The 14,690-nt window shown below is 37.7% G+C and overlaps 1 protein-coding gene across 1 annotated transcript in view; it reads right to left on the bottom strand.

The window, feature by feature from the left end:
* Positions 1-14,690, bottom strand: part of ADAMTSL3 (ADAMTS-like 3) — a gene marked incomplete at its 5' end in the record, with an annotated part of 101,239 nt that overhangs the window by 11,121 nt on the left and 75,428 nt on the right. Inside the window, 3 exons of the mRNA XM_009586508.1 lie at positions 824-1,006; positions 12,661-12,789; positions 13,112-13,239. Of these exons, the coding sequence (XP_009584803.1) occupies positions 824-1,006; positions 12,661-12,789; positions 13,112-13,239 (440 nt within the window). The remainder of the gene's footprint in view (positions 1-823; positions 1,007-12,660; positions 12,790-13,111; positions 13,240-14,690) is intronic.

Genomic DNA, 14,690 nt, shown 5'->3' with positions numbered 1-14,690 from the left:
TACACTCATCCTCACACAGAGACTCCTGTTATGTCTTTGGTACGTCTTCCTTGACCGACAGATCCAAACATCTATAACCTGCGCTACACGTGTGCCTAAGAAAGAAAGCTTTGTAGCGGGATTGGCCATGTATGACTGTGTTGTACTTCATAGAGCAAAATGGTGAGAAAGTTAATCTCTAGAGCTGAATGATCCATTTACTGGAGCTATTTGCAAGGCATGATTGTATTATACAGTATTACATTATTAATCTGCTTACAATAGTCATTTAAATGGAGTTTTTCTTTACATTTTCTCTTCTGAGAGTTAGCAGTTCATCTTCAGAATTTTTTGTTTTCCATGTCCCTACATTTTATTGGCCTCTATAATTAAAAAAAAAACAAAAACAAAAAACAAAAAACAAACAAACAAACAAAAAACCCCAACAAACCCCAAAACCAGCCTTTGCTTTCATTTCACTGCATTTCCCTGCAGATTTTCTGAATAATTCAAGCCTGCCTCATTTCCCTAGATAAAAGCACTGGGAACAATGTAATATGACAGTGGATTTAGTTTTCTAATGTGTCTGCTCATTTAAGGGCTGATATTTGTTGCCTGGAAGCGAGAAGGTGGAACAACTTTTGAAGAAGTCAAACCATCTGTACCTAGATCCACTATTACAGGAAACACAAAATAGAGAACATATTCCAAGGAGTCAGATGCAGTCAAAAATTCCAAGTTCATAATAAAGTGTTAAATATCCCCCCAACTATTTTATTGGTCAAACTTCATAATCAAAGTGGCTCACTGCTGTTATCAGTAAGGAATTCTATTTAGCACTTACCAGTTAAGTGGAGAACAGATGCAGCTTCAGCTTTTCCGAGAGCATTAGTTGCTCTGCAAATGTATGTTCCTGCATCTTCATAGGAAACATTCCTCAGAAATAAAGAGCCATTCAAAACCAAGAAAGAATTGATTTGTAGAATGTCTTTCTTCTTAAACCATGTTACATTGGGTTGGGGAATACCTTTAAAATACAAATAATTAAAACATTTATTGAGAGAGATAAACCATAGGCTTTATATCACTAGCTGCTACCGTAACATTCAAGAATCGTTAAGTTCCTTTGCCATTTCATAGTGTAAACCAAAGTAACAACATTGCAGCAAAACAAGTACTTTTTCTGTAATAACTAACAACTCTCAGTTGTGAGCCCTATTAATAATTCAGCATCCCACTGAGATTAAAGGTTAAGCACTGTAAGGCAAGCTCATGGAACAGCTTTAAAAACTGCTACCAGTCCTACAAAAGCAATGTGCTCATGTGTCTTGCTACTGAAAGGTGTGAGACCATTAACCCCAATCAGGACCAACTAACATAAAAATCTGCACAGCATCTTTTCATTCAACCTGCACCCCAGAATAGATGAAGGAAGGAATGAATATGCAACTTCTGATTAAAAATAAAGAAAAAAAAAAAGAAATGGAGGCAAAATATTTCTCTTGAAGAAAAAAAAAGGATATATTTATCAATTAGATTACAAAACATATGTGGCCAATTTCTGCCAAAAAAGCTCCTGAAAATTTCTCCAAGTAGCAGATATCATATATACAACTTTTAACAATGTAGTGTGAAGGAAAAGGAACAGAAAGAGCTATTAAGAACTAAACGAGGGGCTCAGTTGTTAAGCAATCTCATTTACCACGTTATAGAAAGCCAAAGGTCTATCATCATTCCTATTGTAACACTTGAACTCTGAGAAACTCAGCATTTGCAGATAACTTGTCATTCTAAATTTTAATCAATGAATGACTTTGCACATTTATTTTTAATTAGATTATTTTTTGCACTGGCACAGTAATACCTCTGTGGGAGGACTTCTACTGTCTTCTGAAACATTTGCCTTTAAAAAGATATTCTGCAAGTTGGCAAATCAGACACTTCATTTCTTGTGCTCTGGCTGAGCTGCCACAGCAGAAGCGCTCTTTCAAAGCTCCAACATCCCAGATAAATCACTGGGTAAGTCTGACACACGTGGCACAGTGACTTGCTGCAGAGGTGCACAAAGGTGCAGGGCACAAGACAAGTCAGAGCAGTTAAACTGTCTTTCACCTGAACTCTGTTTTCTCTAAATATACTGATCAGCGCTCACTGAAGACTACCAAAACGGTTCTGCTATAGAAGCTGACCTGAATGTGGGACATTTGGAAGTTTCAGCCATATTGAATGCTAATTCACTCTCCTCTCTTCACAGATCATTATGCAGTATTACTTTACAGATGATGTCTTCATGATGTGGAATAGCCTTTAGGAACAACTTTAACATTTCAATCACTGGCTTAGCACTTCCAATGCACACCTCAAGTTTTCCCTTTACTGTAATAGGATCCAGACATATTTTTTGGAACCTGCTATTTCACTGAAGGAAAAAGCTCCCCCCACCATTTTGTCTAGAAAGACAGCAGAGGAAAACACTCTTCTGCATAATCACAGATTTTATTCTAGACAGTTTAGCAACTTTTCAGTACTTTTAAACTCTGAGATTGTGTCTTACTGAATAAAACTGCATAAAACAAAGTACAGATCTGCAGAGTGCACAAGGATCCAAAAAACCAGGCTGTTTTTCAAGTTTCCAGAAGAAGCTTTATGCCACCTTGAAAAATCCTTTTGGAATTAGGATGAGATCTTGTTTTAAGGGTCTTTTTTCCATTTTACCCCAGCTTTCTGGCTAAAGTGTATCATTCTCAGACATACTTTTCCTTTACAGTGTACTTTCCATGGTCATTCAGGCATATACACTTACTATACAGACGGGCTGAGGAGGTGTTGTGAGGATGCTGAGCTGTTTTAATCTAAGGCCTAGAGGTTTGCAGCCAGGCTACCCTCACTGGCACCAAAATTCTGCAGACCAGAGCCAAAAATAAGCCAGAAGCAGCACGGTTGAGATGGGACTGAAGTCAAAAGACTTAAAGTCAAATTCCACAAAACACAAAAATGTTTGGAAAGGTTCAAATTTAAGCTTTTAACCTGAGCCTCTATCAAACTTCAGCCCAATATCTCCCCATGATACAGTCCTCCCTCTGCTCTCACCACAACATTCAGAAATGTACCTCGTTCCTGGGATTTAACTTAAGTAAAATATTTCTTTCTTCCAAACTTGGTTTGTATCCTAGAGTTTATCCCAGAAAAATTGCCATGTCTCTACTCTGCTACCCGTGTCTCATTCAGAGACATGTAGAGCCTTTTAAAACCTGGAGTTCAGCTTGCAGAAGAAATCTGTAGAATAGCTTTGCCTCTCATTTTAAGTTCAAAATTGGGTGTCTGTCACACACCTTAAACTCAATCTAAGTTATAGCAAAAGATTCCTCTTTCTTTCTCCAAAGAGCTGTATACATTTCTCTTTAGGGGAAACAAGCAAGTAATACCACACACACACAAGTAAATCGGACCATTTCTCAAGTGAATAATGTGAATACACAAACATAAATTCTAGGTCTAAGGAGCAGAAGTGCGGACAGAGCCCTGCATGGCAGTCCAGCAACTAGTCCAACTGAAATGCACAATGAATCCAAGCAATCTTAGGGGTGCTGTCACTTACAGATAAAGGGGAGGGAGGAAATCCATGAAAAACAATCAGTTAAATACATAATGGAAAAACCAACACTATTATGCATTATACATGGCTATCACACACTGTCATTTTAAAACAGAGTTAATGTTATCTAGATAACTTCAGGATGTATCCATAGACGTGAGCTGTTTGAACTGAAAATAGTAGTGGGGATAATCACAACACTCCTGCATTGTATTTTACCTAAAACTACTGAGAAGTAAGATTTTTGTCTGAGAGTTAATAATTTTTATGTGAGCTGTATGCTGAGTCCCTCTGAGCTAGCCTCTTCACAATCATTTTGAGGTCCCTTCAAGTTTTTGCATTTCATGGTTCCTTTTCTTTCCCCAACCTTCTTGTATTATGCGGAAACCAATTCACTGTCTGAGAGTGAGCCTGGGAGATACCGGACCACCTGCTTAAGAACAACTGGTATTTGCAATCAAGCTCCTTCTGTGTCCTTTTTCATGGGCTTTTGGTTAGGTTGCCATCAAGAGTATTAAAGCAAATCCTCTGCTTAAGCCCTGAGCTAAGGAAAAAAGGAAGATACCTTTCAGAGAAGAGTTCAGGGACCTATTACAGGCTGGAGTATAGCATGAAGGGAGGAGAGGAGGCAGGAGAGGGGAGGGGGCAGGACTGCACACTCTGCAGTCAGGACATAGCTGTATGCTAGAAATCAGGGGTCTCTAACCCTGCCTTTCAGGGGAACCCAAAACTGGTGAGCACAAATGTGATATAAAGCTTTCGGAGTTGTGCATCCAGAGAGATGCAGTAGAGAATCTGGCCAGGAAAAAGTTCTATTGTGTGGTGCTATCCCATCTGCTGATAGACACCCTATAAATGGATTAAAGAAATAAAGGAGAGAAAGACATCCCTTATAGTCCAGCTTCTTTGCATTCTTCAGCAAAGCAGTGTGTATATTTCAATCTCTTCTGGACAGCTTAGTTTATCTGTATGTTCATATTGCCAGTGAAAAATCCTTTTCTGCCATAACTCTCATGAGAGACGCTGAATTCTTGTGCATACTGTCATTTCTGGAATTCCTATCAGGAGAAACTCTTACTGTTGGAGGATATTAAAAAAACCTAGTTTTAGGTGTGCATTTACCTTTTTAATAGTCTCTGTGCTTAACAGTGCTTTGCATAAAACTTCTCATAACACAGCACATAGCACAACCCCAGCATGCAGTCACTACTTACACATTTCAGGTGAAAAAGCTTCCATCATGCAGATTTTCGATGCTTTTCCTTTAGCAATTTCCTTTACTATTCCTTTAGTATTTACTACTCCTGAGATAAGATTTTTCTTCCCTTCTCACTGCACGCTGAGTTACATCTCATCTATCAGCTCTTGTGAGAAAGCAGACAAAGTGTACAATTCCAACATTCCTCATGACAAGACTCTTACAGTAGCACTGTGAAAAGCACCGATTTTCCTACACAGAAACTGCAGGATAGAGTTCAAGCATACCATCAAAATGCAAGAAAAGCTCTTTTTTTTCTAGGCAAATAAGTAAAGTCCTAAAAGTTGTGCTTTATCCTTTAGTATTCATGTAAATAAAATTTTAAAAGTTTTAAGTACTGTTTTCTTATCCAAGGAGAAACTAAACTAAGTAAAAATAAGCCAAACCACCAGGTAACGGTGTTTTTTTCTTTTTTTTTTTCTTAAAGGTGACAAACTGAACGGAGCTGAAATTATACTTAAACTTTGGGACATATTTATAGGACTTCATGGAGGAGTTCATCCTGTGTACAAGGTGCAATTTTACTGCAGGTGCTTGACTCTCCTTTACGTAAAGGTTGATTTACATAGGGACCTTCCATGGACAAAAATAACATTCACACTGTCTTCAAGAGCCTTTTCCATTACTGAATTGTAGCGAGAAGACTATTAACAGAGATGTTTAAAAGCTAATTACATTGAATTTTAAAAATATTTCCTCCTCACTGCTATAATTTTCTGCCCTCTTCTGACTCAAAGAAGTTTCTACTGTTGTCATTTGTCCTTCCCTGGACAGTTTTAAAATGTTTCTTTCCTTTCACTTTACTGTCCAAACTTAACACATCTACATAAGTTTCTTCTACAGAATGGCTGCCTTTCTGTATCCATCAGAAGACACCAAATCATTCTGGGAATCATTTTCTAGACCTTCTCTTCAGGAAAAAAAGTAAATCTTCCAGTCTGTAATCCTGGAAGGAAGCCACTCCCTATCTACATTCAAGAAAATATGAATTTCAAGCTGAAGAATTCCTGGTTTGATCCTCAGCCAGTACAAAAAAGGGAAGAGGTAAGAATAGCCTGTAGCCGCCTTTGTTTCCTTCATACCCCACCTCCACGCAGATGCAGCTGAGGATGAGCCCAAAGGTATCGACTCACCCAAACTGCCAAAGATTCAGAATCCCTGAGTGCCATTTAGATCCCAGTGATTCAAATGGGACATCCATCACTGACATCAGCTAGTAGCAGAATCAAACAATCATATCCTATGGCTCCAAATCAGGAAAGCACTTAAGCGTAGGACTAAATCCATCCCTATTAGGGAATGCAATTAAACACATGCTTAAAATTAGAATGGCTGTAATTGTCCTTCATGAACAAAGACACATTCCTGAATTTGGGCCTTCTTAGTCTTAGAAAAACCTTAAAAATTAGAATCTTACTCTTGCAATGGATCTAAATCCTCTGATGTTGAAAATTTCTACTATAGACCTAAGTGGCTATAAAACTTTTAAATTAGTTTAATCTATTTTTCTGACCTCAAACACAGGTTATTTTCCACTACAATACTCAATGTTCCATGAAAAAAGTCATTTTCCAGTGTGAGTGGCCTTGGGACAGCAAATGTTATGGAAAAAAACCTCCAGCTCCAGATGGGACTGTGAAACATGTGTTTAAAAAAAGAAGAAAAAAAGAATCCACGCTATAGGGTGCCCTTAAAATATTCAGTGTTCAAAAACAAATTTCCTCCAACCTTGAAAGCCCTATGAAATATTACACACCATAAAAATCTTGGCCTACTAACTAGTTGCTCTAAAACATTGGATATGTCTTCAGAAATTTTTCCCCCAGCTATGTAGAATCTCATAAAGTATTCTGTATTTCCCATTCAACAGCAAGGCAGAACTGTGCTGGCACAAATCACATTTTGCTGCACTTCGCTAAAAGTTTACCTAACTTTAGAGGCTAAATTTGCGTGTCATCTTTCAGAGGCAACAATTCTGGGTCGGTAATATACACAATGAATGTCATTTGATTATTATTTATTCTACACTTATTAACACCTACAGTGGATTTAGCATAACTTACAATACAATTTCTTTGATTGATACATCTTCATATTTTCTCCAGAGGAAGTCACAAACTGCCTTTCTATTCATCTGAATTATGCTTGAGCAATCAACTTACAGCGAACCCTAAAAAGCCTAAACCATGCTGCTACTGAAATTACCTGCATGAATCTTGCCAACTTCACCGAGAATAACAGACAGAGAGCCAGTGTGAGATATTTTGGCACTTGGTATGATCCTCCAACCTGCCCTCTGACACTGCCCCATTCTCTTGCAAGCTTTCAAAGCTATGACCTCTGCCTCTTCCTACCAGCCATGCAACAGCCATTCTTCCTAGGTGGTAGCAACATTTGGCAGGATTTAGATATACTTACTGACATCTGGTGACCTCCTTAGAGGGGTTCCTGAAGCAAGACCCCTTCCCACCCCACTCTTGCTACAGCTCTGTCAGGTCCTGTTTAGTTCTCTGGCTGCCAGCTCAAAGACAACTTGATCTTTTTTCCAGCTGCAGAAGTTTAAGGCTAATCTTTTTCAAAATCAGGCATTTAAAATAAGGCAACTATATTTAGGCAACTAAAGAAGAGGATCTGAGTTAAGTATGAACTCAGAAATGACTGCTAGACTGAATTCTGTAGTCAACCCCCAACAAAGACTTGGTGTGCATTAGGGCAATTCTACAATTCAGCACCGTTATCAGAGACTGTTTTGCCCAACTGGTTAGTAATTGTACTTTCACTTTACTGAACAGCCATGCTATGTCACCAAGGACCCAGACATTTACGGTCATAAAGTAGATACCTACTCACGGACTTGAAAAATACAACTTTATCAGAAATTAAAGAACCACACAGGAATTGCCATTCTTAGTCAGACCTGAAGTCCACTTAACTCAGCACTTTGTGTCCAGTGATGGGCACCTGGGGATGTGTAGGCAAAGAGTACTAAAATCATGGCCTTTATTGAATGACCCTTCCTTGGTATATCTTCCTAGCTTCCAGAACCAGAGGTAGCACTTAGACCATTATGCTTGTTTCCTCTAATATTGCTCTTCTCTCTACTATATCCCTTTCAAGATGAGATTAGGAAGCTGCAAACAGGATTCACCACAGCTTTAAGCAATGGCTAATTTATATTTTCTATTCTTTTGTCCATTCCTCTGCCATTAGTTTTGATTTGCCTTTATGGACACCACCCAGGGAGTGTGCTGGTGTTCCCACAGAACTAACCAGCATGACTCCACAAATCTTTCTCTTATTTGTGGCAGTCATTCAGGTACAGCCATGTGCACATGCCTATATTTAAGGTTATTTATTCTATACGTACATTAATTCTGCAAATATCAATTCTGAACATCCTTTGCCTTCATTTAGCTATTAAACATTATTTGTGTGATCTTGCTGCAACTCTTTGCAGAGAGTTTTAGATCTGATTAGCCTCTATAAATCTTGATCCTTCATAGCTTTAGTCAACTAACTGTTCACATTCTTTTTCAGAACTTTTATAACAATGTTGACCATCACAAATCCCAGAACAGAGTCTTGGGGCACCCTACTGGTAATCTCTCCCCACTGTAAAATTTGGCCACTTGTTCCTTCCGATCATTTAACGGGGTACTAACCAACGAGCTAACCTCTTCTTTGACACTGTGAGAATTTGTTAAACTTTGCCTAGGGAACTTCTTGACAGCATTTTACAAATTGAAGTAGGAAGTATCAAGGGAATACCCACATGCTTGCTGAGCATTCCAAGAACTCTAATGGATTTTTGAAATTTTACCTTCCTCTAACACAATCCATCTTAACCCTTCCTGAATTAGGAATCTGAAGGAAACCCCTGCCCAGATAAGGAAAGCTGGGAGAGAAAGGGAGAAACACACTCCAAAAAAAGCAATGCTGTAAAACGTTCCAATTAATGTTTTTTTCCCCCACAAACTCTGTAGGCTATATCTACATTAGCAAGTAGTGGAGGGCATCATGAACATGCTTGTAAAAAGACATAGTTGGTGCTGAGGTCCCAAAACGCACCTGATGTGCGTTTGGATGAGGGTTGCTTTGGACTGCTTGGGAATCTTGCCCGGACCCTTGGACTTACTGCCCATTAGTATTTGGAAAGTAATAGGTATAGTCCCCAGACATAGCTTTCAGTTTAGTTATATCCAAAGGGATTCAGTTTTCAGGTTGCAAGACACAAAGCAAAGCACAATTAAGATTTTGAAGTAAATCTTTCAGTCCTTCCCACTTATGCCTGATCCAAACAAAAACTCTAATGTAGTGCATTTATAGTAAAAAGAAGCATAAGATCAAAAGATTTTCCTTTTATTATACTAATTATAAATACTGTCATTCCTTCATCATAAAATAAATCTGTACGTACCGCTTTAAACCTTTGAAATCCATTACTAATATCTTTTAGAAAAACACACAAAAAAACTAAAAGAAATGAAGAGCCAGAATCCTATGTATTAAATTGCTATTTTTCTTCACTGAGATATCTTCTGGGGGGTTAAGCATAGAAGACAAAGAACAGCATCAAAGTTACATTTGGAATAGTGTGGGTAAATGAAGGAACAGATGGAAAATCAAATTCTTGATTTATCTGGACCTGTTTCAAATTCCAATACTGACAGCAAGTAGCTGGTCCATCTTTGTAAAACTTATGTGCAAAAAGATGGCCCTGATTCAACAGGTTTTGTGTATTTCTCACAATTTTTTTATCAATATGTTATTCTTAGAGAGCCAAAAAATATTCATAGGAATGCAGAATTTGGATGAAGATGTAGTTTCTACTTTTAAAAGCCTCTGTGCCAAGATATTTCAGAGATGCAATATAATGTATATAGTATAAACAACCTGAACTCAGTATGTTTCCCTTCCACACTCTCACCAGCAGGTGGCAGACAATGCACATTTTAGACATAGTCTTACTTTTTTTCCCCCTATTTTACTTCAACTGAGAACTTTCAAGGTTTCACAATAAATGGAGTCTGACAGTTTTAGTTTATTTTAGTAATAATCACAAGACGATCTTTTCTGCAAATACAATAAATGTTATCCAAGAGTAATTTGGAGCAATCAGTATTGATATTTATACCATGTGTGTTGATTGAAAAGCTCTTGGCTGTAAGAATGGAATATGAATCTGTCCAGAACGTTATGAATATCTTCTAGCATATGCTTGTGTGGGAGCTATAAAAGTGAGTTTATTATAATTAGTGGAAAAATAGTTTTGTTATAAATTAAAAAGAGAAAAGAAATCAATACTATTAGCTTCAGCAGTTTAGCTAGCTTTTCTTAATCTATTCCTTGATGTTCTTCTATTTATTAGGATACACTTGAGGATTTCAAAGTTTTTTTTAATCTGAATGTGATTTTTGGAGTGTGCAAGAAAGACTTTCAAAGGACAAAAAGAACCAAAACAGTAACAATGAAAAAAGAAAAAACTGTAGTCAGCTGGCTAACACGGTGTGTAATATCAAACTTCACATCCTTTCCATTAAAACCATCAAACAAGAGCTGTCCTGTGTAACATGGCCTAATGAACGCAGAGCCCCTTAAGTGGAATATACTTGGTTCTCTTCAGGCCTTGAATAATTAAAGGGTGTATTGTACAGCCATTAGCCAGCCAGTAGAGGAAGTTGGGAAGTGTAACTTTCCTTACAACGTCACCTCCTCTCTACTTTTCACAACTGTCTTTGTCAGATTGTTGGGTAGGCTGCTCCTACTTCCAGCTGAAGTTCTGCTTTATGGCATGATATTCTCTCCTAAACGAGCCATTAATTTACCATTTTGCATACATGCATAATTTTTATATGTGTTTCAGAAAGAAAATTCCTGAATAGACCTTACACTGGTAGACACAAAATGTAGAACACAATATGCAGACCTACTCACAGAGAAAACTATGGTTTGAACAACTATAAAAAAGTATAGGTTATCCAGCCTACCGAAAAAAAACCCTCAGAAATCATTGCAGCCAAGAAATTTAAAAGTAATTTAAGAATTCTGCTAGTGGCATGGCACTAATATTCTTCACACACAGAGACACCTTATTCATTAGATGGTTCTTATGGAGAACTATTTTGTGGGCTAGCTAGAGTCCAATAGATCAGATGTATCTGCTTGACATGTCTGATGAGGAGAAAAGGACTCTTGCAGACTCACATTGACTGTAGGCACAGAACTTTTAGAGTGCATAGAAATATTAGTATTTTTTCTGATTCAAACTCTTGCTTGTCTGATAATTCACATAATGTTTTATCAGCATTCACAACAAAGTTCTCATCCTACTACACTGCAAATGTAGTAGGATTTTTGGGTCCAACCTATTAGACAAACATATTAACATAAAGTGCTATTAAGTTCAGTCTTCTACAGTCAGTGGTTTATTACTTTGCATTAAGGAAAGGAGATCAGAAAAACTCTGCTTACATCATTTCATAAGTTTTTCTGCTTCTAGGCTTAGTGACATTTTAAGACATGCAAGCTCTATTTTATTCACAAACAGTAATACTTACTTCCTTGGCAATGACAGGAAATAAAGCAATTAGATAAATCATTTTTTAAGTCAACACTGGTGTCTTAGCATAACTAAAGTTTGGCTCACGAATATACACAATTCTAAAGCATTTGGAAATCTACAGTCCCATGTGAAAATATTAATTTATATTTAAATTGCTAACTGCTTACCCATCCTAACAATATTAATATTAACAGTGTGACATTAACTCTCTGCTGAATTTGAGATGTAGGTCAGTTATACATAGAGTTGCCAAACTATAGTTGGAAAATATTACTTCATCAAAGAATTAGCCTTGGTACAACAGTGAATAGCAGAGCCACATGTCCTAATATATGTCAGCCTGGCGCCACTATTGTATGCAGAACTATTTGTGTATATATATATTTCTATCACTACTCTGGTTCAGTATCAACATGCTTTCTGATATGCGCTGCCCCACCAATACGAATGTGAACAGCACACTGACTTCTCTGAAGACTCTCTTTGCACTCAGTTGCAATGTTCATTGTTATTAGCAGTTTCATCTTCAACAAGGCACAAAAGGCTGACCTTAGCTTATTAAATATTTGACAGAATATTGCTGCTGTGAGTTAAATCTTACAATTTAAACTTACAGATAGTAATGATGAGATTAAGAAGAAAATATCTACCTTTCCAACAAAGGACTAGAAAATAAAATGAAGCAGTGAACTGCTTAATGCGTGTAGCTTCTGATCAACATTAATGCTGCTCCACAGATGTTGAGCTAGAAAATATCTATATGCTCTCATGGCTCGGCACTTTTCTTTGTTTCCTTACTGCAGCTGCAGACTGATGGCTCTAAAAGGTAAGTTTACTTCACCGTCAGGTTTAAAGTTCTATTAAGCTATGGCTGGAGATTTCATTTTCGGTTTTCACAAATAGTCTAGACATATGTGCATCTCAAATAGGGATAAGGAAAGTTCTCTGATGAGCAAGTCAGCTGGCCATGCTTGCTATTGCAGCAAAATAGTCATTTACTCTGGTGGGCTTTAAGCTCTGTAGAGGAGCCTCAGACCACTTCATGGAAAGAAAAGTACTTTTAAAGGAAACTCTGTTTGAATGTATACATGTGTGTGTAAATTAAAGTGACAGACAGAAAAGAAATAGGACTGGTGTGGGTGACATGCCTAGTAAAAAATGACTAATGATCAATGATTTTCTGCCTTCACCGGTAATTTCTTTCAAGGTGTAAGGTAAACTTCTGATTCCAACATTACAGGGAATTTCAGAGGAGTCCTTTCTTACCTTTCACTAGACATTCAACCATAATATTTGCTCCAATTCTTGCCACGATTGTACCTCCAACAACTGCCGAGAGACTGCTGGCTTCCAGGTTTGTAACATTTAACACAGAGGACGAGATGACAGGAATCTCTTTGAAATTAAAGGGATAATCAGTTTTAAAAGCTTTATTTGACATTTAAATATAGATCCTGTATTTAAATTCATCATCTTTGGAACAGAATTCAGTTTGCAAAGCAGCAGCCAGAAAATACAGGTGGGATAGATACAAGCAGACTCAGTTCACACCTGTTGTGGTTTTAGAGCAACAAGACCATCTTACCTGTTAAATCGGGCAGAGTTTCATGGACTGCCAACAAAAGAAACTATTTCACATTGGAGTGGGGATGGGTGCTTATATATATATATAAAAAAAAAAATACATGCCCGATTCTGTGGATGCTACAAGTCTTACCTGCACGCAATAGCAATGATGTTTCCATATCAAAACCAAACTCATTAACAACCAGGCAACCATATGTACCAAGTTCCTTTTGAGTAGGATTCTGAATCTGCACTTTTCCAATGGTGTCCAGGATCACCCTGCAGAATATTCAAGGAGTATTCAAGGGTTACTACCCTGGGACAAACCCAACTGAATCTTCTTGCGAGAGTCACAGCAGCAAAACTCCTTTTTAGGAGTTACCATTCTAGACCAGTGCATGCAGTTACAGTTCTGCTGCCTCTTTGGCAACAAAAGGGGAGCGCTGAGAGATACATACACGGAAGATTCTTCAGCCCTTTGGAGGACAGTGAGTTTGCCACTACAAACCAGAATCCCTCGGGAACAGCAGCATGAATAAATCAGACTACCACAATTAAAAGTATTAGGCTTGGCAAGAAATCCATCTCTCCAGAGCAAGCTTGGTTTCCAGCAGGATTGGGGAATTCACAAATGTATGGTCTAATCTGACTTCCAAATTACTGCAGGGTTGGTTTTTTTTTTTTTCATATTATCATCATTAAAGCTAAAGTCTTCCACCAAAAACCCACAGGTGTCTTGAATATCTTGCCTGCCATCTGAGGGGCAAGATATGAGAGAGAGCATCACAGGCTGGGTAAGAGGCTGAAAACAGCAGCCTGGACTTTTCCCCCTTGTTACCTTTCTCAGCGGTAAGTTACATGAGTTATGCCATACACTCATCACATCCAAAAAAACTGTAGCTGTGGCTTCTCCCACACTGAGTACACTTACAAAAGTAAGAGATGCACACAAACATATTAAAAATACTTGTGTCTCAACAAAACAAGCCACCTCATGCATGGCTCAAGTATGGCCTTCTTTTACAAACCCAACAGATAAACAGCCCATTTATCTCCTTGCATTCTTTTTCAGATGTAATACTATTAATGTCACTGGCTTTTGAGCACACACACATATATATGGATCTGTGTGTAAGAAACCTCACTGTGAAAACCTGCTTTGCCAATGTATCCTTTAAGTGCAAGAATATCAGTCTGGGCTAAAATGAAGACAATTTATGAAAGTAGACATTAGGAATCAAACAGATACTCGTGAATAAACAAAACACCATCATGTCCGAAGAATGAAAGTATCACTTGCCACAAATTAATGAGAAATTATACGTATTTCAAAAAATAAACATAACTGGTGGGAGCTACATGGTTCCAAAAATACTTGCACTTTTAAAAATGGCTTAGTTTTGGTGTCTTTGCTTTAATTGATAGCCCTGCAGAAGTGTATTTTTCTTGGCAGTCGGTTAATCAGTTAAGTATGTTGAGAAATATCCAAAAGTGGCTTTATCATTTCAGAATTGTTTTTTTCATTATTCAAGAGCTAGCTATAATTCCAAGAGGCTCACACACGAAGTTAATGTTAATATTATCAGGTGAGCTTCTAATTTATCAGTAATGAAGTATTTGCTCAGTCTTGAGCGAATATAACACACACTTGCTGTACTTGTTTTTCAGGTATAGTTCTCAAATGTTATGGTAATTAAAGGTTCTTTATTATTTTGTATTCCACTGGCCCC

The sequence above is a fragment of the Fulmarus glacialis genome, unplaced genomic scaffold (assembly GCF_000690835.1).
Source record: "Fulmarus glacialis isolate BGI_N327 unplaced genomic scaffold, ASM69083v1 scaffold9471, whole genome shotgun sequence".
Lineage (NCBI taxonomy): Eukaryota > Metazoa > Chordata > Aves > Procellariiformes > Procellariidae > Fulmarus > Fulmarus glacialis.
Note: the sequence above shows the minus strand (reverse complement) of the source record. Positions and strands in the feature narration are given on the sequence as shown.